The 27,730-nt window shown below is 53.2% G+C and overlaps 1 protein-coding gene across 2 annotated transcripts; it reads right to left on the bottom strand.

Annotated features, from left to right (window-relative positions):
• Positions 1-2,123: 2,123 nt before the first annotated feature.
• SMG9 (SMG9 nonsense mediated mRNA decay factor) lies at positions 2,124-23,408 on the bottom strand. 2 transcript variants are annotated; one of them, XM_055411989.2, is made up of 14 exons: positions 23,174-23,408; positions 19,415-19,570; positions 16,984-17,058; positions 16,628-16,892; positions 16,434-16,531; positions 14,252-14,364; positions 10,725-10,836; positions 8,510-8,605; positions 8,015-8,100; positions 5,440-5,546; positions 4,623-4,730; positions 4,294-4,422; positions 3,868-4,012; positions 2,124-3,354 (listed from the first exon to the last, which is right to left on the bottom strand). In XM_055411989.2, coding segments are annotated over exons 2-14 (1,485 nt in total). In that variant the 5' UTR covers positions 19,565-19,570; positions 23,174-23,408; the 3' UTR covers positions 2,124-3,353. The 2 variants fall into 2 exon arrangements, with proteins under 2 accessions (XP_055267964.2, XP_055267963.2); XM_055411988.2 differs by having other exon boundaries at positions 2,124-2,629.
• Between the last annotated feature and the right edge of the window lie 4,322 nt (positions 23,409-27,730).

Here is a 27,730-nt window from a genome sequence, read left to right as displayed (position 1 = left end):
GAAGAAACTCTAGCCCAACTGTCCTGGACTGAACCGTGTGCTGTCTCGTGCTTCTGCGCCCTGGATCTTGTGCCCTCTCTGGCCATAGCCCCCACTTTCCCTCTTCCGGTGAACTATCAATCAGCAGTCCCCTGGGAATCGCGGGGAGGGGACAGACACGGGCATGCTAAGTTGTGACAAGGCAGGGAAAAGCCAGTTGCCTGGCTGGGGAGGCAGTCAGGAGGGTGTCCACCACACAGGTTGGGGGAGGGGCGGGATGAGGCAAAGAATTCAGAAGCATTTCTGTAAGAGGGTGGTGAACAGTTCTCAGTAATCTTGGGCGTCACAAAGGGAGGTCCCACCTAAGGTCTTGGGCAGTGTGTGGCAGGGCCAGAGCCTGCCCTGGGCCTCGTACCCCTTAGACTTCTGGCCAGACCTGCTGTGAGTCTGCGTCTTCTAGTCAGACCTGCTCCGAATCTGCAGACTCCCCACTTTCGGCCAGATCTGCTCTGAGGCCAGAGGTTTGCTTTCTTCCCTGTCCCCCTACCTTCTTCAGGCTTCCCAGGTGGCTCAGATGGTAAAGAACCCACCTGTAGTGCAGGAGACTTGGGTTTGATCCCTGGGTCAGGGCGGGAAGATCCTCTGAAGGGCGTGGCAACCTACTTCGGTATTCTTGCCTGCAGAGTTCCATGGACAGAGCCTGGCGGGCTACAACCCATGGGACCGCGGAGTCGGACAAGACTGTGACTATCACTTCAATTCACCCTCTTCAGTTGTACCTTTTTCTCCAAAGGCCAGTCCCCCCGAGGTTACCATGACCTGCACACCAGGCCGTATAGAGGATATGCCCGAGGGCAAGGGGAAGCCAGGGAGACCAAAGTGGCATGGGTCGGGGGGGAGCGGATTGGGCAGACCAACTCAAGCTGTTTAGACTGGAACCAAGTGCTTTACTGAAGGGTGCAGCGGCATCACTGGAGGGTCAGGACTAGTTTGGGATTAGGGTGCGGTGAGCAGACCAATTCGGAGACGTATTTTGGGAGACACTGAACTAGGACGGTGTACTATATTTGAGTGGGGGAGGGCAGGTACTGTAAGGAACTCAATGGTGTGTTTAATTGAGGGTCAATTTCTGGATTTGAAGGGAGGGGCCATTTTTCAAAAAGTAGTTGAGGTATACAGGGGAAGCCATCATGTCTGATGCTGGGAAAGGTTGGGGGCGGGAGGAGAAGGGGACGACAGAGAATGAGACGGCTGGATGGCATCACCGACTCTGTGGACATGAGTTTGAGTGAGCTCCGGGAGTTGGTGATGGACAGGGAGGCCTGGCGTGCTGTGATTCATGGGGTCGCGGAGAGTCGGACACGACTGAGCAACTGAACTGAACTGATCTGACAAGGGTAGCACCTGTTTTGACTAAGGGGAAGGGCAGTTAGCCCTCTGTATTGGAGGGGTTCCACATGTGTGGATTCAACCACCCTTGGATTGAAAATAGTAAAAAAAAAAAAAAAAAAGAAAAACCCAGAAAGTTCAAAAAGCAAAACTTGACTTTACCAAGGGCTGGCAACTATTTACATACAATTTACGTTGTATTTACATTTATTAGCATTGACAGTGGATTAGGTGCTTTAAGCAGTCTAGATGACTTAGGTAGATGGGAGGATGTGCGTAGGTTATAAGAACATGCTATGATATCTAACCTAAGGGACTTGAGCTGCCACAATTTTGGGATCTGCAGCGGTCCTGGAACCAATCCCTCGTGGACACTGAGCGACTCTATGGTATTTAACTAGGGGCCTGTCCTACTTTTTAACGTGCTGAATTAGGCACTGTGTTTACCTAGGCCATATCACCAAAGGCTGGCACCATTTTCAAGAGAAGATGAAATGCGAGGGCCCTGCACATTCTTCTCCATGACACACACAGACGGGTGGCTTGAGGCACCGCACAAAACAGAAAGCCCCTCTCTAGAGGCTTCCTCCTCAGCAGACTTGTCTTTATCTGCTGACAATTCCGACCTCCAGTGCACGTGTCCCCACAGGAAGTTCAATGGGAGGCCAAGGCTCCTCTACCCCCAAGGGCTGGGAGCAGAAATTTCAGGGCTTCCCAGGACGGCGCGCTGGGGAGTAGGGAGAGGATCACCAGAACAGACTCACGCGACTGCGTTTATTCCAACCGCCAGCCACTCCGACAAAGAGCTCCCCAGACACCTCACCTTCCAGGCAGGAGCCTGCAGTCAGGTCAGAGGGACCTGCTGCTCTGGTCCCTGCAGAAGGAGGCCGCACAGGGCGGGGCTTCCTGGTGACCACGCAGGCTCCTCCCACCGCCTGGCCCTGGGGGCTGATGGACTGCCCCGCCCAGCTGCAGGGCTGGATCTCAGTCGCCCACTGAACACTCCCTGGAGGGAAGGGGCCTGGCCCTGGACCCCTCGTGTCTTCGGACGAGGAAGTCGCAGTCCCTCGTCCATCAGGCCTGCTGCCCTTCTCCACCCTGTGCGGGGAGAACATGGGAGCCCGTCACCACCCACCGGGGGCCCGGAAGGGGGTTTTCTGTGTGACATTCCTCCCCTCGGCCTCAGGCCAGCAGGCGGCTGTACTCTGCCAGGGCGGAGGACTTCTTCACCCCGTCCCAGATCCGGGCGGCATAGTGGAACCTGTGAGGGGAGGTCAAGAGTCAGCGCTGCCCTGGCTGCAGGCCCTGCACGACCGACCCCATTGCCTGGGATGCGGAGAATGTGAGGTAGCCCAAGCCCCTAACCTCCCCGGGGGAAGCGAGGCTCAAGTCCACAAGCCCCCAGCTATGAGCCCAAACTGCTTCCCACTCCCCTCAGTGCTGGCCTTCGTAGGTATGGGTCTATCTCTTCAGCCCCCCAGAGTCTTGTGATGATCAGAAATGTCTTGTGTTGTCATCCAGTCTCTAAGATGTGTCTGACTCTTGTGACTCCATGGACTAGACTGATAGGCTCTTCTGTCCATGGGAATCGCCAGGCAAGAATACTGGAGCGGGTTGCCGTTTCCTCCTCCAGGGGATCTTCCCGGCCCAGGGACTGAAGCTGAGTCTCCTGCGTTGGCAGGTGTGTTCTTTTCCACACTGAGCCACCAGGGAAGACCCTCAGGAACGTCCAGCAGCAGCATAACCCTACCACCTCCCCAATTCTCTCCTCCCCGCTGGGTCCTGGTTCAGACCAAGAGGAGCAGACCTCCGATCCCCCAGGCCCTGCACCCGCTCAGTGGCGTCCTGTCGTGTCCGCGCTCCCTGCCCCTTCTGCCCACAGCCGACTGGACAGACCCAGGGGAGCCAAGCTGAAGCTACTTCTCAAGTTCTTCTCTCTCTTGGAAATGAGGCAGTCCTGGATCTGTGGCAGCCCTGCTGTGGGCTCTGGACATAGAAAGTCATACAGAGTCAGGGCTGGGGAGGTGGTGCAGGGCTCTATGAGGGCAGATGGAGAAAGCCTGAGGGCAGAGGTGGGAAAGTGGAGGGGACGACGGGACCTGCGAGCCAGCAGGAGCCAGAGAACGTGGCGCCTGTGGTTCCTGATGGCTTTCTGCTTTCCTCTCCAGTGCTGCTATGCTTTCTGCACTCAGGGTCTTAGAATAAATCCTTTAACTTGACCAGGCTCACTGGTCCTACTCCTTGCAGTCAAGTGACACTTAATTACAGGGATGTGACTTCACTACACAACACTTCCTTTCTTTGAGCCTAACCTTCCCCACTAGTACAACAGGTAACGAGACCTACACACTACCGGCCCATGAGGATTCAAAATCACAGGGAATAGCAGCAAGACGGTGGCGATCAATGTTCCAGGACAGGTGCTGAGGTGTGGAGAGATCCCTGAGAACCTTGACATGGGGCCCTCACTGACCCCCTCCCTCTGCCGAGAACCCTTACCAGTTCTTCTCGGTTAGGATTGTGTGTGACAGCTGCGGCCGGGCCATGGACATCACCTGACTCCGAAGCTTGCTCACCAAGGACTGGAAGCTGGGGTGGCCTCGGTACCCAGGGAGTAGGGAGAAGAGGGGGCTGGAACCAGGTCCTGCAAAGTTATAGAGGTTAGGAGGGGAGCGGGGAGCCTGCCAAGAGAGGGCCGGCCTCCCCGTCAACGGCATCCTGGCCTCCCGGGAGCATCTCTGAGTTCAGCCTCCGTGCAGGTTCCCCCGTTCTTCCACGACTTGGAAACACGCTCCCAAGAAAGGGTCTGAGCAACTCAGGGACAGGCCTGCATCTCTGCTCAGACCAGGAAGAGTTTCTTTCACCCTCTAACCAGGGCCGCCTGTGTCTCCACATGGCCCAGATCCCCTCAAGGGGGCACCCTACCTGCGCGAGGTGGGGTTTCACCCTCTGTCTCACTGTCCATGAAGGGCATCAGGAACAGGTTGACCTCAGAGTCCAGGAAGTCAGGCGGGAGCCCAGGGAAGACGTTGCACTGCAACATGGACAGAGTACCTGGTGGAGAGAACCCGTGAGAGGCTGCTGGCACCGCGGTGCAGGGTCAGGGGGCGAGGAGGGAGGTCTGTGCTGGGTGCTCAAGCTGGGGTCAGGAGACCACGTCTGACCTCCCTCCCAAGTCTGGGGGAGGGGCCATGGGACTGGATCAGGAGCCAGGTGGCCACGGGCCAACTTGGGGGTGACCAGGGGACCCTCACCCTTGTACCGCAGGTGGGAGTGGGCCATGAGCTGGTCGATCATCAGGTGCATCTGCCGTAGCTTGCAGGGACAGAAGTCCTCCCGGCGAGCTTTGTTCTGCAGGAAGACTTGGTGGCGGGGAGGTGAGTGTTGGGGGGAGGCGGAGCCTAAGAGGCAGCTGGTGCTCCGCCACGTGGACTCCCCTCCTCACTCCAAAGACCTGCCCTGACCCACAGTTCCAATCACAGGTAAGTATTCAGTACCAGGCCCCTGTGCTGGTTGATGCTGGGGACCTGGAAAAATGAGTTAGATCTGGCTTCTGCACTCAGGAAGCCCCCAGTCTGATGGAAAAGATGAAGAGCAGATGGGCACGTGATCAGGACTGAGTTAGAAAGACCAGGGGCCGGGCCAGGCGGAAGAATGAGGAAAAGCCTGTCTGGGGCGTCATAAATGAGGCAGATCTTTGCAGGAGAGCAGGGCAGGGACAGAGCAGGCCAAGGACATGCGCGCAGGGGCCCCAGGCAGGGTGGCCAGGGTGCACGGTGCCACTTGGGCCAACTTGACACTTACTCCCTGAGCCCCAGGCCAGGGATCCAGATATGGGAAGACTAGGGTCCTGCCCCCAAGAGGTTCCCATTCTGATCGAAGAGCGAAAGTCAGACTTGGGGGTCATACCCTTGATGCCTGAGGGGGCCTTCAGAGGAAGTGGCAGACAACCCTGACTCTCCTCAAGGCTCTCGCAGACGCTCCTCCTAGTGCCCCCTTCCCCAGAGCGCTCCTGGTTTCCGCCCCCCTCTCCCTCCGCCCACCCCTCCAGCCCTCGGGAAAGCCGCTCACCCAGGTGGGGGTAGTACTCAGTGCCTTCATCGGAGCCTGATGAGCTGCTGGACTCGTGGCTGGGAGATGGGGTGGAGGGTTTCACCATCTCTGCTGTCTGGAGGAACCTGGGGGTTTGGGGTGAGAGGTTGGCGCTCCAGCACCCGCCCCTCTGTATCCCACTGTCTGGGGAAGGAGGGGGCTCCCTCTGCCGATCTGATTAAAGCGAGAGCCACGCTGGGAAAAAACACCACACAGACACCATGTTCCTCACACAATTTCAGGGAATCCAGAGACAACCCTTAGACACCAATTCATGGACCCACATCAACATGTTATGTACGTTTTAAAGAATTCATGCCATCCAGAAGGACTTTATTTTTAGAGTTTTGGATTCACAGCAAAACTGAGTGGAACATACAGAGATTTCCCATAGATTGCCTGCCCCATCGTGCCCCAGCTTCACAACATTCTGATGACCCTCCACTGTCACCCAAAGCCCATGATTTACATGTGGGTTCACTCCTGCTGTTTGTCTGTTCTATGGGCTTTGACAAAAAAAAAATAAATCATGTGCACACACCATAGAGTATCACACTGAGTAGCTTCACGGGCCCTGAACTGTCTCTGCTCCCCCTCCCCCTCCCAATCCTGGCAGCCACGGATATTTTCACTGGTCTCCATAGTTTGCCTTTTCCAGAATGTCACAGAGTTGGAATCATACAGTATGAAGCCTTTTCAAACTGGCTTCTTTCACTTAATTATATGCATTTGAAGCTTCTGCATGTCTTTCATGGCACGACAGCACATCTCTTTTCAACACTGAATAATGTGGTTAGACAGCACCACTGACTCAATGGATACGGATTTGAGCAAACTCCAGGAGACAGTGGAGGACAGTCCATGGGGTCACAGAGAGTCAGACACAACTGAGCGACTGAACGACAACACCACGTGGAGGTCCTACAACTTACAGACCCATTTATCTACTAAACGACATCCTGGCTGCCCCCAGTTTGGGCAATTATGAACAAAGCTGTGCAGGTTTTTGCATCAATATAAGTTCTCAGTTTACGCAATTTTAAAGTAAATTTTCCCAAACATATGTCAATAAAAGTAAATAAAATAAATCTATTACCTGAGATAAGAGATAATGGGGTCTGATTAACTCTGGCTATTCTCCTCATACAGACACGTGCACAAATATGTTGCCCACAATTTCCAGTGATTCACCCACTCTGGGAAGCCCACCTTAAAGACATTGACTTAAAACTGAGGCTCTGCGTGGGCCAGGTCAGTCCACAACACACCCCCGACCCCACCAAGAATGTGAACTCCCCAGGGCAGCCTGTGTTATCTGTTCGATCACACCTGTATCCCCAGGGCAGACAGCGACTGGCCTAAACAGCATTCAATACACTAGTCCCCTGAATGAACCAACAGACAGTGATGGGAGGAGGGGATGTTGCGGAATGGAGCCACTTAGATCTGGTCATGTCAGCTGGTTCTCCCAACAAGCTGTTTTCTTACTGGTGACCAGACCCTCGGCCTATCTCCATCCCCAGAGTTGCTGGCACACACATTAAAAGCTCCTGCTTGTCAACATCTTACTATGTACCAGGTACTGTGCCGAACGCTTTACATTCTTTAACTCACTTCATGCCAGGACGTTTGCTTACAAGGAACTATGGAAAAAGCAGCCACTGCCTAACAAGGACGAGGATTCAAACCCAGGGCTGCCTGACTCTGGGGACATCTGCTTCCTTCAGCTTGGCTCCCCTCTCCCTGTGAGCTCCCGTTCCTTCCATCTGTCTGTCTGGGCCTCGAGCCCAGGGCTGCTGGCCAACCCACAGCTACCTCCTGGGACCTACGGATGGGAGCCAGTCCTATCTGGGGGCATTTCTGGAACCTCCAGCTGCTTTAGGCAGCACTCCTGCCAGATCCTGGCTCCTTCCCCTCCCAGCCCAGCAGGGTACTTCAGGGACAGCACCCATGCTTGGAGGAGATGAACCATGAGGCTCAAAGAACCAGACATGCCAGCTCCTCAGCACGCTGTTCATTCAACAAACTAGGGTTAAACGTCCACCTCGTGCCAGGCAGTGTTCAAGGTACTGGGACTTATAGTCTAAGGAGGGAGAAGGACCATAAAGAAGGCTTTGTCATCGGTGCAAAGAAGTACACGGCAGGGTCACAGGACACTCAGTAGGTCAGAGGAGGCCTCGGGCCAACCTCAAGGACATGAGGGGGGGCCTGGCACCCGGGGAGAGTGTTTCTGGCCGAGGGATGAGGAGTGCAGAGGTTCAAAGTAGCAGGAGGAACAGCTTGATGGAAGAGTGAGGGACGTAGTGGGAGAGGTCAGTGTGGTGGCGGGACCGCACCACACTGGACCTAGTAAACCACGCGGGGGAACGGCTTCGGATTTTACCGGGAGTGAAGGCGGTCTACGTGCGTGCGCTGAGAGGATTCAGTGGCAGTGACTTCTCTGGCTTAAATTTTCACAGGGTCCCTCGGCTGCCATGTGGGAGTGGTGAGAGCTGGGCAGATCCCTGAGTCTGGGGGCCCATCCTTCACCTGGCTCACCCCCCCAGTTTCTCACCTGTACAGACTGAGGTCCGTGAACCAGTCCTGGACGACTATGACCACGTGGCAGACCGTGAAGAGAAAGGCAGCGATCTGGAGTGACTGAGGTGGGCAGGGAGGGACAACAGAGTTGAAGGTCGCTGGGGTCCAGAATGGGGTCCCTGATCTCAGGACTCAGCTGAGGGGGCCACAGGACCAGGGCCTTTGAGCCTAAAAGCACCTACTGTGTGCCCAGGAGCACCTACTGTGTGCCCAGACTGCACTGGTACTTCCCTTCCAGGCTGTCCCTAGATCGGGCCAGATGGCAATGATCAGCCCCTGGTCATACAGGCGGATGTGGAGGCTTAAGGTGGGGGGTTACGTTCCCGAGGGGCAGAGCAGGACCCGACTCTTGGTGTCATCCTCTCCCACCAGCTCTCGGGGTACCCAGGGTTCTTTGCAAATAGAACTGGCCAACCCATACCCATGAGCTCTCTGCCCCAGGTCCCCAGGCCTGGCTCGGTCCCCTCACCTGCATCTCAACGTAGGTGTGGGGCAGGTTGTACTCTGGAGGCAGCTTGCGGTCGTTGTTGATGAGGTGGTCCAAGATGGAGGGGCTCAGGATGGGCTGGGGTAGGAAGACAGAGGACTGTCAGGGTGGGAGTAGGGATCCCAGGGGACACAGTCACCCAAGTTCCACTTGGTGATGGCAAGCACACCGCCTCTCAGGACAAAGTAAGTTTGGAAACACAGGCAGCTTCCTTCTAATTAGTACAGACCTTGTCAGCGAGAGGAGGTGAAAGAAAGAAGTCTCAAAGCAGTTTCACCTTCCCCAGCTCTTTTGCAAATCCCCACCGCTCTCAAGTGTCACCTGCCTTAGAAGAACGCTTCCAGGGTTAATAAATCTAACATCTACATGAATGAGTCATGTCCCTACAACACCCTTGTTTTGTTGTTTCAAATGCCTTCAAAACTTCACTAAGATAATTACTTAGGTCAAATAACCATGATTAATGTGAAGATTGGTGAGGATTTTAACAGCATCAGTGGGTGCAAGAATCAGCGGTGAGCTCATCACCTCTTCTTAAAGGAACACTCCATTTAGAAAAACAAGAGCCTAAAGTAGTGGCTGGGCTATCTATTTCTTATTGCACTTGGTGGAACCCTTTAAGAAAGAGGTTTTCCCAAGGGCTCACTTTCTAAAACTGGATCCAAACACCACAGTGTTTGGATCTTAACTTCTGTTCTGCTCCATGGAGGTCCTGGCACCGCCCACAGCCATTTCACTGTGTCTCTAAGTGCCGGCGGTCCTAGACACAGGTCTCACCCCACAGTTGTGCAAGGTTTCCCACTCTCCCATCATCCATAGGTATGGTGGCCAGAGCTCTGTTCCACTAACATTCCTTGAGCACCAGCTGTGGGCCAGGCCTCTCCCCAAGGAGCTGCAGGCAGTGGGGAGTGAGTATGGTACACGGGAACCAGACTGTGGTCAGTCACGAGCGGCGCTGGGACGGCCGCATGAGCACCAGTGGGCGCACAGAGGAGGCGGCTCCTGGGAGAAGGCACTAGCCCCAGGTAGTCTTCAAGGAGAAGGCAGCGGCCAGAGAACAGAGCAGGGGGAAAGAGTGTGTTCTCATGGTGCCAGCCCTGATGGCCAACAGTACTGGGAACCCTCTTCCTGCCAGGCCCTGACAGGACTTCACTTGTGTTCACTCACTGACACCTCACAGAAATCCCACGATGGAGGTAATGTTGTCTATCCTGCTTCAGAAAACTAAGGAATGGAAATGTTAAGTAACTTGGTTGAGGTCGCGCAGCTCGGGAGAGAGCCCGTGGCGAGTCTGAGGGAGGCTAGCCACACGGGCCCTGGATGCCAGGCTGAGGAATGGGGAACCCGGAGGAGCTGAGGAAAGCTGCCGGGCGGGCATCACAGGACAGGCCGGCTCCCGTGACACTCAGGTGCCTGAAGTTTTCCCACGTGCCGGCTCCTGTGCCCAGCACGCTGCCTGGACTGGTCCACTGACTCCCTGACACCCTCCTATGAAGCTGAAAACAACTATCGACCCCATTCACAGATGAACAAACTGAGGTTTCTAGGGGAGGTTAAAACTTAAAGTCACCCAGCTGGTAAGAATTAAAGGTCAGATCTGGCTTCAGACTGACCCCAGGGCCCCCACTTTTAACCAACAGGCTACAGCAGGGGTCTGCAACCCCCGGGGAACCAGCCACAGAGCCGGAGGTGAGTGGTAGGCAGCTGAATGAAGCTTCACCTGTGTTTATAGCCGCTCCCCGTGTGCGCATTACCACCTGAGCTCCACCTTCTATCAGATCAGCAGCGGCATCACACTCTCACAGGAGCGCGAATCCTACTGTGAACCTCACATGTGAGGGTCGAGGTCGTGAGCTCCTTATGAGAAATCATCCCCAAACCATTCCCCCGACTGCCGAGCCTGTGGAAAATCTGTCTTCCACGAAACTGATCCCCAGTGCCAAAAAGGCTGGGGACCACTATGTTGCAAGATTCGTGAGGCGCCTCTGTACACAGCGGACGGGAGGGGAGGGGGATGAAACCAGACAAGAGGAGACTAAGGGCCAAGAAGAGAGACAACCTGCCCAAAGGCACGAGCACGTCCACGGCCTGGCCGGAGCCACGGGGAACCCAAGCAAAGTTGTGGCTCAGACACTTTCAGGGAAGGAGCTTAACAGGGCATGCGGCGGGGTGGGGTGGGGTAGGTGGGGGCCGGCACCTGTGTGTCCAGGAAAACAATCCGCTCTTGGGTAATAAAGAAGTCGATGCCACTGGTCTGGTTGCCCCCTCGCTCCTTCATTTCGGCGCTCTGGGCCCGGAAAACATACGCCCTGTGGAGGAGCAGGTGGGGTCATCAGAGGTCAGGTTCTCGGCCTCTGCCGCCTCCAGAGTGAGGCCATGAGTGAGCCTGTGGGATTTGATTCCCCACCCGCCTGCAAAGCTTTCCATCTGTGGCCCTGCTGTCTGGGGGCTACGTTTTATATCATGTGACTTCACCCCAACCCATAAGTAGACCTGCGAATTCTCAACAAAATTACTAGACTGAGGTGTTTAAGAGCAGGGACTCTCCCAGGCTGCCTGGATTCAAACCTTAGCTCTGCCTCTTCCTGGCTGTGTGGCTTTGAGCAAGTTCCTTAATCTTTCTTCTCTGTTTCCTCATCTGTAAAATGGGGACAGTAGTCTCAACCTCTCAGGGTGATTGTGAGGTTGCTGCTGCTGCTAAGTCACTTCAGTCATGTCTGACTCTGTGTGACCCCATAGACGGAAGCCCACCAGGCTCCCCCGTCCCTGGGACTCTCCAGGCAAGAACACTGGAGTGGGTTGCCATTTCCTTCTCCAATGTGTGAAAGTGAAAAGTGAAAAGTGAAAGTGAAGTCGCTCAGTCGTGTCCGACCCTTAGCGACCCCACGGACTGCAGCCTACCAGGCTCCTCCATCCATGGGATTTTCTAGGCAATAGTACTGGAGTGGCTTGCCATTGCCTTCTCCGGATTGTGAGGTTAACATACGTAAAGCCCTTGGAAGAGTGGCTGACACACGGCGATATAAAATTGCTAGCTATTCATTACCAAGTGTACCCGCCATACGCCAGACACAGGACACAGACCTGAAAACTCTCCACCCCACAGTGAGGGGATGTGGGGGTCTCGGTGCCTAGTTCCTGCCCTGACTGGAATGCTTTCCCTGCTCCCCTCCTCCAAGTCTGCTTGTTCTCAAATGTCTCCCGGACCCCTGGCTCCAATGCCGCCTCCCTCTAACCCTTCCCTGTTAAGTTACCATCTAACGTGCTTGTTTACCATCTCCTCTGTTAAAACGAAAGCTCCACAAGGACAGGGATTTCTGCCAGTTTTTGTTTATTGCTGTAGCCCCAACGTGGAGAACAGGGCCTGGCCCATGGCAAGTGCCTCGTAAATACTGATTGAATTGAAGTGAAGCAGGGAGACCAGTTAGGAGACTCCAGGGAAGGTGGCAGTGGCCTGGGCCAGGAGGTGGGTATGAGGAGGAGAAGGGCAGATGAATTTTCAAGGTTCTGACTCTGTAAGACCCCATGGACTGTAGCCCGCCAGCCTCCTCTGTCCATGGGATTCTCCAGGCAAGAATACTGGAATGGGGTGCCATTTCCTTCTCCAGGGGATCTTCCCAACCGAGGGATCAAACCTGGGTCTCCTGCATTGCAGGCAGATTCTTTACTGTCTGAGCCACCTAAGAAGCCTATTCTCAAGATAATTAGGAGTAAAATTTATGAGATCTGGACTTCTTTGGTGGTCCAGTGGTGAGACTGCAGAGGGCACAATCACTGGTTGGGGAATGACGATTCCACATGTGTGGTGTGACCAAAAAAAAATCCCAGACAAAAAAATGTAAGTATCTCCAAAAGATACACACATCCCAATATTCGCTGCTGCTCTGTTTACAATAGCATAAGACCTCAAAAAGATACACACACCCCAATATTCATTGCAGCGCTGTTTACAAAAGCATACGACACAGAAACAACCGAAATGTCCATCAGCAGAGAAATGGATAAAGAGAATGCTGTACGTATATACAATGGAATATTACTCAGCCACTAAGAAGAATGAAATCTGCAGCAACATGGGTGGACCTAGAGAATGTAACACTGACTGAAGTAGGTCAGACAGATAAGCAAAAATACTGTATGACATTCTTTAAATGCCGCATCTCAAAAGAAATGATACAAATGAACTCACAAAACAGAAAGAGACTCACAGACTCGGAAAACGAACTAATGGTTGCTGGGGGGAAGGGACAGTTAGAGAGTTTGGGATCAGCATGTACACTCTGCTATACTTATAACAGACAACCAACAAGGACCTTCTGCATAGCACATGGAACTCTGCTCAGTGTTATGCAGCAGCCCACACTGGATGGAGGGGTGGGGTTTGGGAAAGATGAATACATGTGCATGTATGGTTGAGTCTCTTTGCTGTTCACCTAAAACTAACAACACTGTTAATTGGCTATACCCCAATACAAAACAAAAAATTTAAAAACCCTTATGAGACCTGATGACAAAAGTTGGTAGCAATGTCTACCACACCACAGGCCGAGCTGCCTCCGAAAGGCATGTCAGGATGATAGGAGTCTAGCTGAGGACTCTGAGCCAAGAGTTGGGGGGTGGAAGCTGAGATGGAAAGAATGCCAGCCAAGAGAGCTGCAGCTGTGCCAGATCGGAGCTGACGTCGTGAGCAAGAAGAGCAGGATGGAGCCAGCCGGGAGGCCAAGCACCTGCAGCTCTGGGTCTGGGGATGTATGTTCTCACCACAGGGAAACTTAACCTGTTCTGGGGTTCCCTCGGGCCCCTCTGAGATCTGCTGGGAACTATGGAGCCTTCCCCTAGAAGAAAAGCCTGGCTGTAGATGTATGTAAAACCCTACATACACCATTGGGGGGGGTTCGTGGACCCCTGAGGCCCATTCATGGAGTCCACAGCAAAATCACTGGTTTCATAAAAAACCAGCCCCCTATTTTTTCAAAGAAATCCCCAACGGCTACTACTTCTGCCCACCCCCCATCTTGAGACTTCCTGAATTAAGACTGCCTATGTCCCCTACTCTCTTCCTCATAATCCCTGCCTTCCTCTCTTCCTTGCCCTCAGTTTGGAGCCCTAGTTCTTAGCCTCCCCCCACCCCACGCCCTCTCCCACGACGCCACCCTCTACCTTCACAGTCGCACCCCATCCTCCCTAACAAGGCAGTAGAGAGGCTAGTCTAGAGCCACACCCCTCCCCCAGGTCTCTCCCCTCACTCTTGTTTTCCAGGCCAAACAGCCACCTCCCGGGAGTATTTGCTCTGTGCCAGGTTCATGTTCAAGTTTGCCTCCCCAATCCTGTCTCACCCTCCGAAAATTCACTGGACAGATGAGGAAGTGAGATACCAAGAGGTGAAGGGGCGTGCCTGAGGTCAGCCAGCCGGCACAGGGCTCAGTCCAAGGTGGACCTAAATCCAGACCTGATGAATGGGCCATCCCAGCTCCTGGCTGGCCCTGCCCCATTTCCCGGAGTAAGGCAGGAAGGGAGGGAGGGAGGAACGGGACTGGTTTCCTTGGAGCTGCACGAGCGTGTGGGCCAGCCCGTCACCATCCTCCTCTGACAGAGACATTGAGGTTAAGCGAGGGGAAGTGACGTCCCAAAGTCCTCTGGTGATGCCCCCTGCAACGCCCCGGCTGGTGGAGGTGGGGGTCCACCCCCTCCACCGCCTTCACCCCCACCCAACGCCCCCCTCACCTCTGGTCCTCCTCCGGAGTGTTGGCCGACAGCAACGACATGACCATGGACTTGCCCGTCCCCTGGAGGCCCAGGACACCAACCACCAGGACATCGGTCTGATCCAGCAGGTACTGTGGGGAGACGCCGGAAAGCAGCCCTCAGAAATCTGCCCACAGCTAATGTGGGAGGTGGGGGCCCTACAGACTTCCATGGCTGTCCCCTGCCTTGTGAGATATAAAAGAGAAGTGTTTATGGCCCCAAATCCCCTCATCTGGGCAAAGAAACTGTGTGTGTGGCAGTGGTGGTGGAGGGACACATGGAATGTTCCTGCTACAAAGAACAGCATTTGTGAGAGCTCCAAAGTAGATGAGAGCCTGCCTGGTCGAGAAGCTAACAGGAAGTCAGTGTGGCTGGAACACAGTGGAAAAGGGGCACCTGACTTTGGCGATGGAAAGGGAGAGGCTCAGGAACAAAAGCACAGGTGGAAGACAGAGCTGGGTAACTGCGGGCCACTGGAGCGACCCCTGGGAGGCCCTGGGCTTCAGGAAAGTTGGGAAAACTAGGAAAGCGTGAGAAAAGGAGCAGCAAGCAGGAAGGGGAGCCGGCCAGTTCTGTCTCCTGTCTGTGGGATTTAAGAGTCCTATGGAGTCTGGAGACCTTCACCTCTGGGCTGCCAGCGACGCTGACTTTCACCACCAGGGGGTGTGAGAGACATTCCTCAAGGAAGACAGTCATGCCCTCCATTTGGCTACTGCACCTCAGAATCACCTGGAGAGCTCTAGAAAAAAAAGAATCTAATCCTGGGCCAAACCCTGGACCCATCAAAGTAGAATATCAAGGGCTAGCACTATCCAATATGGTAGACGCTGACCACGTGTGACCACTTAAGTTTAATTAAAACTACAAATTTAGTTCCTCAGTTATATGAGCCATATTTGGGGATTTGTGGGTAAGCGCTCAATAGCAGCGGAAAAGGCAATAGCAAGCCACTCCAGTACTCTTGCCTAGAAAATCTCACGGATGGAGGAGCCAGTCTGTAGGGTCGCTAAGGGTCGGACACGACTGAGCGACTTCACTTTCACTTTTCACTTTCACACATTGGAGAAGGAAATGGCAACCCACTCCAATGTTCTTGCCTGGAGAATCCCAGGGACGGGGGAGCCTGGTGGGCTTCCGTCTATGGGGTCACACAGAGTCGGACACGACTGAAGTGACTTAGCAGCAGCAGCAGCAGCTCAATAGCAGGGCCTGGACAGTGATTCCCGCCCCCATGCCCCAGTTGATAGCAACATGAGAATGGACCCAGAAAGGCAGCAGGGGCCAGGAAACAGATGGCCTGGCATGCTGTCCTACTCAGGCCAAGCTGGGAAGGAGAGGGGGCTCACCGGGGAGAATCTGAGCAGCAGTGATGGGTTGGGTCTGGGGGAAACCCATCAGGAAAGGGGAAGCGCAGCCTGGGACACTGCAAGTAGGTATGACAGCCAGGAGTGTGAGGCATGAGCCAGAGTGGGGATGGACTCCTGGGACGGAGGGGGAACCTCAGAGGGTTGACACTCAACCCAGGAGTGTGAGGCGTGAGCCAGAGTGGGGACTCCTGGGACGGAGGGGGACCTCAGAGGGTTGACGCTCAACCCAGTCTGCACTGGTCCAGCGTGGGGTTCGGCCAATCAGGAGAAGGACTAGCACAGGCCCTGGAGGCTGCCCTGCTGTGGAAGCGGGAAGGAGATCCCAGGGACCCTGTGGTGCTAGCGGAGCCCTCTTGGCCAACCAGAATCAAAGTATTTCAGACACTGAACAACCAGCACAGCTGGGTGAAAACTCTCCTATCCCCTCCCTCTCAGCCCTGCGTGGACGTGCTCAGCTGTTTCTGACTCTTTATGACCCCATGGACTGTAGCCTGTCAGACTCCTCTTTCCCTGGAATTTTCCAGGCAAGAATACTGGAGTGGGCTGTCGTTTCCTTCTCCAGGGGATCTTCCCGACCCAGGGATGGACCCGAGTCTTCCGTGTCTCCTGCGTTGGCTAGCAGGGTCTTTACCAGCTGAGCCACCGGGGAGTCCCTCTCACTGTTGCCACTGCCCAAAAGCCGTCGAGGCTGGTGTTGCCTGCCAAGAGGGTGAAAGTGGAGGGCACTGGGGAGGGGAGGGGAGGGTGGAACCCAGAGAATCTCGAGCAGGGAGAGTCGCCCAGCCCCGCAGCACCTCAATGGCACTGTCGCACCAATTCATCTGGTCATCCACCAACTTGATGCTGTGCTTCATGCGCTCTGGGGGCAGCAGTTTGGCCTGGCCCACGACAGCTGCAGGTGAGAGAAAGCAGGAGACAGAGGACGTGGTGAGGCTCTGTGCGAGGGGGTGTCGGCTCCCAACCAGATCCCACCCGGCTCCCAACTCACGGTCCATGGCTGCTGGGGCGGCAGTGCCCATGCCCCGGTTCTGGATCTGGTACACGGGCTGTGTGGGTCTCTGCCCCTCCTTCTCCCCCTTGGGTGGCACGGGGGCCGCTGGGGGTGGCGGGGCAGTGCCCTCGGGGGTTGAGGCGCTGGTTGTGGCCGCCGGCCCTTTCCCCTCCTCCCGGGGTTTCATGAGCACAATGGGCTTCTCCAGAGGGGCCGGGGCAGGCGGGGCAGCAGGGGCTGCTGGAGGCGCGGGCTGCTTTGACTGCGGGAGCGAGAAGGTGCTGGTCAGTGGGAGATCCTTGCCCTGACTGCTCCCGGCCTCCCCTTCCAAAGAAAGAGTCTGCCCTGCTCACCCGCTCTGCTGGAGGCTTTGAGAGGATGATGGGGGTTTTCTGCATGACCGCTGTGCTGGTCTCTTCGCTGCCATCCTGTGGTGAGGGAGGGCAGTTACTCAGGAATGACGCCCTGGACACTCAGTGAAGTGCCAAGTGCCACTCTAAATGCCTTCAGACATGAACCCCTCCTATCCTACCAGGATAGTGTTGTCAGAGAGGTACCTTGAGTCCCATGTTTCAAATGAAGTAACTGAGATCCAGAGAGGTTAACCAGCTTGCCCAAGGTCATACAGCCATTAACTGGTGGAGCCAGATCCCAGTTCTGGATCTGGCTCCAGAACCACGCTGCCAGCTGCTCTGCTGGACAAGCCTGAGTGGGAGAAGCTGGGGCTCAGAAGAGGGAACTGCGTTCAACTTGGCCCTGGTTTTTGTCGGTTGTGTAGACTTGGAGCAGGAACCACCCTCACTTAGGCCTGTGTGCTCATCTGGCGAATGGGGACAGGAATTCCTTCCTCACAGGACTGCTAAGAGGCTGAAAGTATACAGGACTCCCCAACCGTCCATGTGGCATCAGGCACGCAGCAGGAGCAAGTTACCTAGAGCTGCCATCTGACAGCCCTGCGGGTCCCTTCTCCTCCCCAGACCTGCGAGCTGATTCCCACACCTTGCCCTCTTCAGGCCTCCTCTGACTCACCCTTAATCTAAGAAAGGGAAGAGACCTGGGTTAGAGTCCTGTTCCTTCTCGGGTGCCCTGAGGAACCTTGGGAGGGTCTTGACCCCTCACTGGGTCTGTTTCTTCACCCACACATTGAGGACACATTTAAATCCTGCTCACTCACTGGCCTACGATGGACAAACCAAAGGATATCAAAGTGCTTTGGAAAGAAGAGGTGAAGGGGACATCCCTGGGGAAAAAGTGGTTAAGAATCTGCCTTCCAGTGCAGGGAATGCAGGTTTGATCCCTGGTTGGCAACTAAGCCCAAATGCTGCAAATATGGAGCCCCTGGGCTTTTGAGACTGCACGCCACAGGGAAGATCCTGTATGCTGCAACTAAGACCCGATGCAGCCAAGTAATTAAATAAAGGAACAAATAAATGAATATTAAGACAAACGAAGAGACGAGGGTGGAGAGATGATGACGGATTGGAGATACAGTCAGGAGGCACCTTGTACAGCAACTGGTGCAGGGAGGGTGGGGGTGGGGAGTGTCCAGGATGAGGCCCGATGGCTGTCAGTGATCCCGAGAGGAAGAGAAATAGCAGGAAGACACTGGGGTCAGCGGGAGACGTGGAGGCTGTGAGGAGTCCACTGGCCAGTTAGCAGGCTGCTGGGGCTCAGCAGCGAAGTCAGTCACACACCAGAGATCTGGGTGTTGCCTGCTCAGGGACTGAAGCTGAAAGTGCAGGAAGATGGTAACGCTCCCCAGAGGAATGTGTGTAGGAGGGGAGACTGTTGTTACCACTTATGCTGAGACCCAAGGGAAGGAGCAAGAGCCAAGCTCACTGTGAAGAAATTTCCTTCATGTCTACCATTTTATGGCTCAGAAACTGTCCCAACTGTTATCTTCTTCCACCTCCCCACAAACAGCCCTCAGAGGTGGGCAGGGCGCTGGAGATAGAACCCGCGAGTGTGGTTCTGGCAGTGAGAGGAGCAGGGTGGGACAGGGCCCAGGCCGAAGCTCCCAAGTCCTGAATCCCAGGACAGGACAGTCTCTAGACTGGGCGTGAGGGGGCTATACCTTAGGCTCCCTTGGATTTGGGTTCGAGTTCTGGCCCCAAAGGTTATTGGCCTGTGACTTTGGGGGTGTCCCTTCCCCTCTAAGACTCATCTCCTCATTAGTGAAAATCAGGTCGAATGTAGGCTCCACTTCACACGGCAGCTGCAGGAGTTCAAGAACCAAAGGATGGAAAGCACTTTGCAGAGCGCCAGCACACTGCTCAGCAAACAGAAATGGCCACTATGATTACACAACTCTGAAGACAGGAGCTTTGGCACCTCTCAGCGCCAACTCCAATGCCAATCCCACTTAGTGAGATCCAAAGTGCTTCCCAAGGCCGAGCGGGTCCCACGTGGCCTGGCCCCAGTGTCCTCTGACCTCATCTTCTACCGCTTTCCCTTTTTCAGCCACTGCAGCCGCTGGTGCCCCCCAGGCTCCTCTTTGAACACACCAGATAAAGGCCTCAGGGCCTTCGCATTGGCTGTTTTCCTGTTTTGAAGGCTCTTCACTCAGACTCTGTCAGGGCTTGTCCTCTCACCTCAGGTCTCTGCTCACGAGTCAGCTCTTCAAAGAAGCCTCCTCTGACCACTTCATCTAAGACAGCCCCTTTATCGTTCTCTGAGGACCGTTCGTCTTGTCTACAGATACATGCCTGGCACACGGCAGGCGCTCAATAAACCTTTATGGAATGAGTGGACGCATGAATGCCGCCCTTGGACCCAGACACTCACCCGTCTCTCTCTTTCCCAGGGTGCAATGTAGTCCCTCTCCCGACCTCCGGGCCCGGAGAGATTCTGGGGGCCGCCAGGGCCTGGTTCCTTCCAGCGCCGCCGCCTCTCTATCCCATAGAGTCCCGGTTGACTGTGCCCAGACTCAGACATGGCCACCTGTGGGGAGAATGAGGTTGACTCCAGGGTGAAGAGAGGCTCTTCTCACTCTATCTGGCTCACCCTGGACTATAAGAAAGCACATCCTTTCAAGAGAGCTCTGTGGCTGCGGCAGTGACTGCCAGTGGGCTCCCAACATCCATTCTTCACTTCTTTCAAAGAAATAAAAGCCCACGGTTCTGAGCCGGGTACATGGTTATCCAGGATACACTTCTCAGGCTGGTCTACAGTTAGGTGTGGCCATGTGACTAAGTTCTTCCTTGTCAACACTATGACACTAGACATGTGTTTTGGCAGCGTTGGGAAACTTTTCTTCACAGATGCTGGCACATGCCTTTTGTCCCCGTCTCCTCCTGGCTGAAAGGAATATGGGTCTGGAGGCTGGAGTTCAAGCAGCTATTTTGGCCTGTGAGGCAACTGAATGGAAAGACGGCACGACAGAACAAAACACGCGGTTCGGAGATTCCCTATTAACCTTAAATTGAACAGTAACCTTAAATTGGCTGTCTCTGGATGCAGAGACAAATAATATCCCCTTCTCTTGTAGCCAAAACTATTCCCAACTACTAATCACTTTGCTCAGTATAAATAATATATAACAGGAGGGTCACATAAAAATGGGATATTGTTGTTGTTTAGTCTCTCAGTCGTGTCGGACTCTTCTGTGACTCCACGGACTGTAGCCCACCAGGCTCCTCTGTCCTTGGGATTTCCCAGGCAAGAATACTAGAGTGGATTGCCATTTCCTTCTCCAGGGGATCTTCTTGACCCAGGGATTGAACCCTCATCTCCTGCATTGCAGGCGAATTCTTTACCACTGAGGCACCAGGGAAGCCCCCAAAATGAGACACACTCTTTCCCAAAGTGTAGCAAATCCTGTCCAAACATATTTGTAACATGACTCCCAGTTTGACAACTACTCTTCTGATAAGCCAATAGTGGCACATGTTTGAGGGGTGGGGGCCTCCAATATTCAAGGACCCATTTTCATCTGGTGTCCCTCTGCTTTCAGTGTGTTTACCTTCCATTTCTGATGGTCTGCCATCCCTCAAACTCCAAGCTTTCACCAGGGTTTAATCCAAGACATTATAAAATATATGGTTACCTCCATGACCCGCTCTCTACCCCTGGTGGCTCAGAGGGTAAAGCGTCTGCCTGCAATGCAGGAGACCTGGGTTGGATCCCTGGGTTGGCAAGATCCCCTGGAGAAGGAGATGGCAACCCACTCCAGGACTCCTGCCTGGAAAATCCCATGGATAGGGGAGCCTGGTAGGCTACAGTCCATGGGGTCGCAAAGAGTCAGACACTTTGAGTGATTTCACTTTCTTTCTTTCTTTTATAGGTCCCTAGGGAGTTTATCCGGGGAAGGCAATGGCAAGCCACTCCAGTACTCTTGCCTAGAAAATCCCATGGATGGAGGAGCCTGGTAGGCTGCAGTCCGTGGGGTCGCTAGGGGTCGGACACGACTGAGCGACTTCACTTTCACTTTTCACTTTCACACATTGGAGAAGGAAATGGCAACCCACTCCAGTGTTCTTGCTGGAGAATCCCAGGGACGGGGGAGCCTGGTGGGCTTCCGTCCAAGGGGTCACACAGAGTCGGACACGACTGAAGTGACTCAGGAGGAGGAGGAGGGAGTTTATCCGGGGAAGGCAATGGCAAGCCACTCCAGTACTCTTGCCTAGAAAATCCCATGGATGGAGGAGCCTGGTAGGCTGCAGTCCGTGGGGTCGCTAGGGGTCGGACACGACTGAGCGACTTTACTTTCACTTTTCCCTTTCACACATTGGAGAAGGAAATGGCAACCCACTCCAGTGTTCTTGCCTGGAGAACCCCAGGGATGGCGAAGCCTGGTGGGCTGCCGTCTATGGGGTCGCACAGAGTCGGACGCGACTGAAGCGACTTAGCAGCAGCAGCAGCAGGGAGTTTATCCAGCTGTTTACACCTCATTCCAGGGAAATCTCTGAGTATGTCTCTTGGTAGGAGTATGAGGCCACCTGCTATAGCTCACAGGGCCACAGCTGGTCTGCCTTCTGTTTTGGGGAACAGTTTTATTTAAATATGGCCACATCCATCAATTTATAAACAGTCTATGGCTGGCTTCTTGATACAATGACAGAGCAGTCAAGACAGACTGCCGAGTCTAAAATACCCTCCGGACCTTTACAGAAAAAGTATGCTGACCTTTGCTTAGCTCTTAGGTGCCTTCAAATCATTCTATGAATCGCTCCACCTCCTACCCCATTACACAGTGACATTAAGAGGTCCCTGTGTGAGACACTTTCGCTAGAACGGAAATAACTGTTTACTGGATGCAGGAGTAATTTTGCTAGCTAGTAATTTTGTCTAGCTCCTCTCCCACTGCTTTCTATGATCTCTTCCCCAGCCACAAACTAGGTGGAAGACTGCCTTCTGAGACAAAGGAGGGCAAGGCCAGTTTAAAGATGCTTATGGAAACTGATTCAGCACTTAAATGACTGTTTACAGCCATGGAGAGTCCCCTCAGAAATTGGGACTCTTTCCTCTTATGCAATTAAGGGTCTGTTTACACTTTATCCTGGAGACCTTCCCAGCACTTAAGTGTCTGTTTTCTTGTCTCAATGGGATTCTTCCTGAGCAGCAAGGTGTCTGTTTACAAACCCATAAGGACCCTCTTCCCATGAATGTTATTCTGGGAACTCACACAGTATTTGAGTCGATTCTACAGCCCTGATGTGGAGTTCCCCAAAGTTTAAGAGTTCACCTGCAAGCATTTTGGGGACTCGCAACATTGTCTCTAGGCTCCTCTAGGGATTCTACCCCCCAAAAAAGTATAAAGCCAGTCTATTTGTGTTTATTTACAGGACTCTTAAGACGACCTCCCAGAAATTAAGAGCCTAATTAAATTAAGGCTCTTTGAGGAACTTCCTCGGTACTCAGGCATCTCTTAACACGCCCCTTTTGGGGGATCTCCCAGAATCAAAGTGTCTATCTGCAAGTTGTCTGGGGAGTCTCCCAATTCCTAACCCCGTATTTATGGTATAACGAAGCACCCCCACCCCAGTACTTGAGTTTATTCACACTTTTTCTAAAAGACTCTCTAACAATTACATATATATATTTACAGTCTTTTATATGGGGTCTCCCCTGGAACTTGAGTCTAGAATGTTATACTCAGGGGACGTCCTCATAATTATGAATCCGTTTAGAAGCCTCCCACGGGAGAACTCCAGAACTTAAATTTCTATTTACACAGTATCTGTTGTCATTTGGAAGACAAAAGTCAAGGATCCGTTTGTAGGCCCTCTACGAGTGTCCCCAGGATTTAAGTTTCTCTTTGCACGATATTAAAGGGATTTCGCAGTACTTTGCCGCTAGTTTATAGGCCCTCACTATGAATGGTTCCCAAAACTGAAATTGCTATATGCATATCATGTCTCCTCTCTACCGAACTCCCGCCAACCCAGCATTTAATGGGTCGCTTAAGCTGGGTACTCAGTTACACACAGGCGCCGGGCGTCGGAGCAACCAGTTAGCGGTCGAGGAAGGGGCGGGCCCCCAAACACGCCCCGCGCCCCGCCCCCGTAGGGGCGCCCGCCTCGTGCGGACACGCGGGCCTCTTACCTAAGGCGGCTGCTGATTGGTTCCTGGGGCGCAGCGGGCTCTCCGAGATGGGGTAGGGTAGGGGTGAGCAGCGTCCACCAGAAGCCACCGGCCTGTAAATGGAGTCTGGGGGCCCAGGAGCGTCGCAGGAGAAAAGTAAGAGAACCGGTACCGGTCAACCCAGGACAGGTCGGGGCATCCCGGAAGCAGCACCGAAGGAAGGCCAGCCGGAGGGAGGAACAGCTGTATGAAATATCGCGAGGCCAAACTGAAATCAGGTCTCGCGGGCTGCCGGCCCCACGCATGCGCCGCGGGCTGGGCGCGCAAGAATCGAGCGTGAGCGCCAGACTGAGCATGCGTCAATGAAGGTGGTTGGCCTTAACAGGCTCGCGGATTCTGCTTTAGTGCGCGTGCGCGTCGCAGGGAGCATGCGTAGGCTTGCAGAGACGTTGGGGCGGGGTGGAGGCGGGGGTGGCGCCGGAGACTTTAGGTTCCAGTGCTTCCTGAGCAGTGTCGGCGAGACGCTGAGGGGTGAGACAGCAAGGGAGAATTTAAGTGTCCTGGGCTGACTGAGTGTTGAGAACATAGGAATGAATCAGACCTGGTGCATACGCTGGAAGAGATCCCGGCCTGTGGAAAGAGACAGTTGGGGAAGCAAATCACTTAGGAAAGGGCGCGGGTCTTGAAGGGCGGGCTAGGGCACTCCAGGCGAGGGAACCTGGGGGAGAAAGGTCCAGCCAGACTGGCTTGGACTCCTGGAGTTCCACAGGGGTGAGAGGTGAGGCAGGAGACAGGGGCAGGTCAGATCCTGAGGGATACGAGACGCGGACTGGTGGGAAGAAGACCACTTCGCGTGCCGCGGTGGAGGAGGAATAATGCTAAAGGTCGAAACTTCAAACGCTTGCATGCAGAGCCCAGTGCGCGCCAGAAAGGAATGCCAGGCAGAACGCTGTCTGCAGAGGGCGCTTGCGCAGTCAGTCTAAAGGGCTCCCCGACTTAGCTGGAGCAGATGGTTACCCATGGGAACGATAGATGCTTCAAGAGAAGAGAGAAGTGTATATGTATTCATAGTTACGTAGATGAGTGGGGGATTTACCCTTTTTCATGTAAAAAATCTATTTGGACAGGGAATACATGTACTTTTTGACAAAATTCGAGCAGCCCATGGGGTACATGAGAAAAGCCTTTCTCCACGCTGGTTCCCATATTCCATTCCTAGTCCATCGCTTCCCAGTGTCCTTCTGGAGCTACTGTTACACCAAAGCATTGGAGCCGAGAACTTGAGCCTGGCCAAGTTCTTTAACCCATTCTGCCTTTTCTTCTGTTTCTACAGTGGAGGACTTCCCTGGAGGTCCAGTAGTTAAGACTCCATGCTTCCAGTGCAGGGGGCACGGGATGGATCCCTGCTTGGAGAACAAAGGTCCTGCATCCCGCTTTGCAAGGCCAAAGAAAGAAAAAGGGAGTGATGGATCACCACTTCCCTGGTGGTCCAGTGGCTAATTCACTGCACTCCCAATGCAAGGGGCTTGGATTCCATCCCTGATCAAGAAACTAGATCCCACATGCCTCAACTAAGGGTTCATGTGCCCCAACCAAAGTTTCCAAATGCCCCAATAAAGAGCAAAGGTCCAGAGTGCCACAACTAAGAGCCGGTACAGCCAAATAACTAAAAGGTACAATGGAGATGGACTTTCCCAGTGGCACAGTGAATAAGAATCTACCTGCAATGCAAGAGACACAGGTATGATCCTTGGGTTGGGAAGATCCCATGGAGTAGGAAATGGCAACACACTCTAGTAAGCTTCCCTGGGGAAAATCCTACGGACAGAAGAGCCTGTCAGGCTACAGTGCATGGAATCCCAAAGAGTGGGACACAACTGAGGGACTGGGCACTCATGCAGAGTGGCGCCATGTTATTAGTTTGTGGTTTACAGTGACAGCGATAGTGACTGAGTCTGAACTGCTCCCCTCCCCTGCAGGCCTCATCCCTGCTGCCATTTTCTCAGCACAGGTGGCAGGTGGAATTATTTCTCCAGGCTGTTATAGCCTGGGTGAAAACAACCATCACACAGACTGAGTTGAGAGTCCTGTTGTTTATGGATTCTCTAGAAGACTGTGGGTGTTTGGCAGAGATACACATGACAGGACACCTTTGTGTTAGGTCTGTCAGTATCTCTTTTTAGCATCTTCATCTGTTAGGTCGCATCTGTTTTTATTACCTGAATTTCTTAACCCCAGAGGAGCCTCCATGCCAGTTTCACCTCTGGGAAACCCTTACAGGTGGAAATTTGAGTTAAGGGAAAAGGAGAGGCTTGGCATTGGACCATGGGCCCATTGTAACCACCTCTCCTCCTCGTTTAACACATGTAGAATATGAGTCTGAGAAGAAGGCCTTACTGAAGCCCCCATAGCCAGGAGGCATCAAGGCCTGGATTCAAACCCGAGCCTGTCTCATTCTAGGGCGAGCCCACATTTTTTTTCTCAGGCAACAAGCAGCCTGCCTAGTGGTGAGTCACAATCGAGCACCCAGAGAGCTGCCTTTGGTATTAGTAGGATGGTATGCAGTTGTGGGGATGTGCAAGATTTAACCATTTCCCTATTGATAAACTCTCAGGTTCTTTCTGAACTTTTGCTGTTACAAACATTCATCACAATGAATATTGCTGTACATCAGGTTGCATATAGGTGATGATACTATCAATAGAGTACCTCATTTGAAGTAGAATTGCTGGGTCAAAGAGTACATGCACTGGGAATTTGAAGAGCCCTTTGCCAAATGATCTGTTCATTTCTCAAGGCACTTCTCTTGATTTCATTCATTTATTTATATCTACTGAGTGAATTATAGAACTAGTCATCTGCCAGACGTGTAGGGTGGAGGTCCTGTAGTGCAGGGGTCCCCAACCTCTGGGATCTAATGCCTGATCATCTGAGCTGGAGCTCATGTAATAATAATAGAAATCAAGTGTGCAATAAATGTAACGTGCTTGAATCATTCTCAAACCACCCTGCCCCGTCTGAGGAAAAATTGTCTTCCATGAAACTGGTCTCTGGTGCCAAAAAGGTTGGGGGCCACTGCTTTAGTGATAGGACAGAGCACCTGCCCTCCTGAAACAGGTCTGGTGGGTTGGATGATGCCAGGTAAAAGATGCTTGGAAGGAAAAAGCAGGATAAGGGAACTGAGAGTGACAGAGGCCACCAGAGAGTGGCTGGTGGCCAGGGAAGGCTCCGCGGAGAAGGTGACATTTGAGCAGAGGCCTGAAAGATGGTAAGGGGGTGAACCCTAGGAAGATGCTGGAAAACAGGTTAAAGATCCCAAAGTGAGAACGGACCTGGGTGTTCAAGGATGATCAAGTTGAAGGATTACCAGCCAGAGTGGCTGAAGCATAGTGAAATAGGGATAGGATTATTTAGGGATACAGCTATAGAGAGGGCCAAGTTACATGAGGCCTTGTAGGCCATGGTAAAGGTTTTTGAATTTACTTCTAAGTGAAACAGGAAGCCTTTGGAGGTCTGTAAGCAAGGACCAGCATGTTGTGATGTACGTTTTTCTTAAGACTTTTACATTTCTGAACTATGAGACTGTTATGTACATGCGAAAAAGTTAAAGCAGTGCTGGTTGCCGTGAGGAGAGTGGGCTGCAGCTGGGCAGCAGTGGAAGCAGAAGATGAGGAAGCCACGGGTCCCTTCCCTGGGCAAGAGAGGATGATGACTCAGGAGGAGGGTTGTGTGAGAGGAAGCATGAATCAGGGATGACTTAAAAGTCATCCTGGAGGTTTGGGCCTGACCCACTGGGTGAAGAGTGATGCTTTTTGAAGATGGGAACGAGCAGACTTAATGGGAAATTGAAAAGCTAAGCTTACCTTTGAAGTGCATGTTGGTCCAACTAAGTGGTCACAGTGGAGAGAAGCCAGCATTTGTAGATCCAGAATTTTTACTGACTTTTCATTGTGGAGTTTTAAAAACACAAAAGTTTTTCTGGTATGAAGAACTCCTCTTAACCCACCACCCAATATGGCCAGTCATCCCATTTTACTTATCTTTATTCTGTTTTCTTCTTTCTAATTTTATAAGTATACTTTCTCCTGGAGTTTTTGTTTTATTTTTTAAGCTTTTAAGCAGACTTTCAGATGCCCTGTCATTTTATCAATAACTATACAAGTATGCTAAATTTTGGAGCTGTTAATATATAGATGGCATTTAAAGCCTGGGGGTTTGTTGAAACCATCCAGACTGAGGGAGTAGATTGAGCAGAGACTGGCCCCTGGGCCTCCCACATTTAGGAATCAGAGAAAGGACCACTGTTCTAGAGAAGGAGCAGGAGCATCAGGAGAGGCGATAACCTAGGGCCAAGGGAAAGAAGAGTTCCTAAAAGCTGGTGACCAACTGGGGAGCAGAGATAACAGAGCAGTAGCTGGAGGTAGTTGTGGGTCCACCATGAAGAAAATATGCCTGTCTTATCCCCCAGTCTTGTTGCAGGAGAATTGTCTGGAAGAGGATGGCCATGTCACAGGCCTCAGATGAGTCCCTGGGAGGGGCCACCAAGTGAGGGTCCTTGGCTTCACACAGAAGAGAATT

Source organism: Moschus berezovskii, chromosome 22 (assembly GCF_049115385.1).
Source record: "Moschus berezovskii isolate FMDL1 chromosome 22, NW_MosBer_1.0, whole genome shotgun sequence".
Lineage (NCBI taxonomy): Eukaryota > Metazoa > Chordata > Mammalia > Artiodactyla > Moschidae > Moschus > Moschus berezovskii.
This window is presented reverse-complemented; position numbering and strand designations above follow the sequence as displayed.

Bases quoted from the DNA above. Each gene is read 5' to 3' on its own strand.
- SMG9 (XM_055411988.2), bottom strand. From the start codon at position 19,564: ATGTCTGAGTCTGGGCACAGTCAACCGGGACTCTATGGGATAGAGAGG. The intron at 16,532-16,627 runs GTGAGTTGGGAG...TCTCACCTGCAG, and splicing joins CGCCCCAGCAGCCATGGACC to CTGTCGTGGGCCAGGCCAAA. The intron at 4,013-4,293 runs GTAGGGTGCCCC...ATAACTTTGCAG, and splicing joins TGAAACCCCACCTCGCGCAG to GACCTGGTTCCAGCCCCCTC.